The sequence below is a fragment of the Triticum aestivum genome, unplaced genomic scaffold (assembly GCF_018294505.1).
Source record: "Triticum aestivum cultivar Chinese Spring unplaced genomic scaffold, IWGSC CS RefSeq v2.1 scaffold54090, whole genome shotgun sequence".
In the NCBI taxonomy this organism is placed as follows: domain Eukaryota; kingdom Viridiplantae; phylum Streptophyta; class Magnoliopsida; order Poales; family Poaceae; genus Triticum; species Triticum aestivum.
Window position 1 is genome coordinate 1 of NW_025257423.1, and position 1,764 is coordinate 1,764.

A 1,764-nucleotide genomic window follows, 5' to 3' on the forward strand; every position below is an offset into this window, starting at 1 on the left:
TTTTGATAGAAGCCCACATGCCCACTCTTCTATCCCACCTAACCACTTCGGGTATCAGTGGCCTCGTGATCTCCATGAACAGAGATCACTACACAAAAACAACTATATGAAAAACTTGCTTGCTTCTTCGAATCTCGAAATAACAGAACATATAGAAAGTGTTTCTGTGATGAGACCATTCTCTTCGGGGAACCTATAGAAAGATTATCAGACGGCTTTCATGATATTATGCTTCCTTGCCCGTGTGGAACATGTGTGAGCATTATGTTTTTCCAACAAGTGATCCGACTGGAAGAAGTGTTATATGAGGACTTCGAGATCAAATAGAGAATCTGTCTCTCCATTCCTCGTGAGCCACTTATTTCTCCGAAATCAGAGATCAGAGTGATTTTCCCCCTTTTTCCCAAATAGTCGACGGTCTTACACCATTGGGATACTTCGGATAAACTTGAGTACATATATGAGAGACCGGTGCTAAAACCTTTTCTCGAGATATCTTCCAGATTCTTAGGGTCCTTGCTCCGGATCTCGCCCCCCCGGTGCGAAAGCAGTTGGTTCCGTAGTTTGAGAATTCTACTAATTCCAAGTATTCCATTATTATTATTAAATAAGAGAATATAAAAAGTAAAGAGGAGAAGACATAACCAGAAGAATTGTGAGAAATAAGTTAATTTATCAAGTTGAGGCATTTCGATTTGGATTTCAAATAAGAAAGAAAAAAAAGGATTTTGTGAAATTTAGGAGTCGTTCGAAAGCATCAAGAGGGAAGAACTCAGATAGAAAGGCAGGCGAAGTTGGCGGCCAACCTAATTCCCCTCCCAGTTGTACCCTTGTGCATCCCCTTCGTAAACGATTTCCACTGGATCTGGAGATTCCCCGGGTCCCCCCGAATCGTCATCTTCGGACCCCGAATCATCATCCCACCTTTTACGCTTCCTCGAAGAAGACGGGCCTGCCTCGTCCGCCCCATCATTTGCTTTTGTGCTTTCAGGGGATCCCGTGGAATGAGCCTCCTGCTCTTCCACAGGCGCATCGGGGTCGGGAGAATCTGGTTCACCGAGCTCGGCGCGGCGAAACCGCTTCGCCAGATTGGTGGCTATTGCGACGAATTCGCTTGCGTCCCCGGCTTCCGTATAATCTGAGAAGATTTGTTGAAGAGTATCTCCTCCCTCACTATTCCACAATATATGATTTTCAGTGAACGAACGCGCAGATTCACCCTCCTCTAAAGGAAGAGGAGTGCCTACTTCGTGAAATATTCTTTCAACCTTGGAAGTCAACTCCGCAATAATGTCTTCGGGATGGGCGGCGTGCGCCATTTCCTGCTGGAGGTCTGGTAGTCCGCCAACGGGAGGTTGGTCTATGGGAAAGTCACCCTCGTTAGGAGCATTGGTCATGACGATAACATTGAGATCCGCGACATTCTCATTCCCAAGATGAAAGGCTATTCCTTGAACTCCGAATAAGACAACAAATGCCATTATTAGTACAGGCAACGCAAGACCAAACGATGGTATAGCAATGAACAAAAGAATGACACTTGGAAATATGGTCCGAATAATTTCGATAGTAGTTCCATGAACAATCCTTTGTGGGATTGGATTAGTTTGCTCGTTGAAATGCCATAAAGCGCGAACCAACATCCGTGATACGAAAACCAAAATAAGAATGAGGAAGAAAAAGATATCGTGATGTAAAATGATCATGGGGACACATTGTTTTTAGGACCACAATTTCCTGCACTGTGCCTGTAGTGATTTCAGA

The 1,764-nt window shown here is 44.4% G+C and overlaps 1 protein-coding gene across 1 annotated transcript; it reads right to left on the reverse strand.

The window, feature by feature from the left end:
• Positions 1 to 175: 175 nt before the first annotated feature.
• LOC123177633 (putative ATP synthase protein YMF19) lies at positions 176 to 898 on the reverse strand. Its single transcript, XM_044591268.1, has one exon. The coding sequence runs from the start codon at positions 687 to 689 to the stop codon at positions 219 to 221; it is 471 nt and encodes a 156-aa protein (XP_044447203.1). The 5' UTR covers positions 690 to 898; the 3' UTR covers positions 176 to 218.
• Positions 899 to 1,764: the final 866 nt, after the last annotated feature.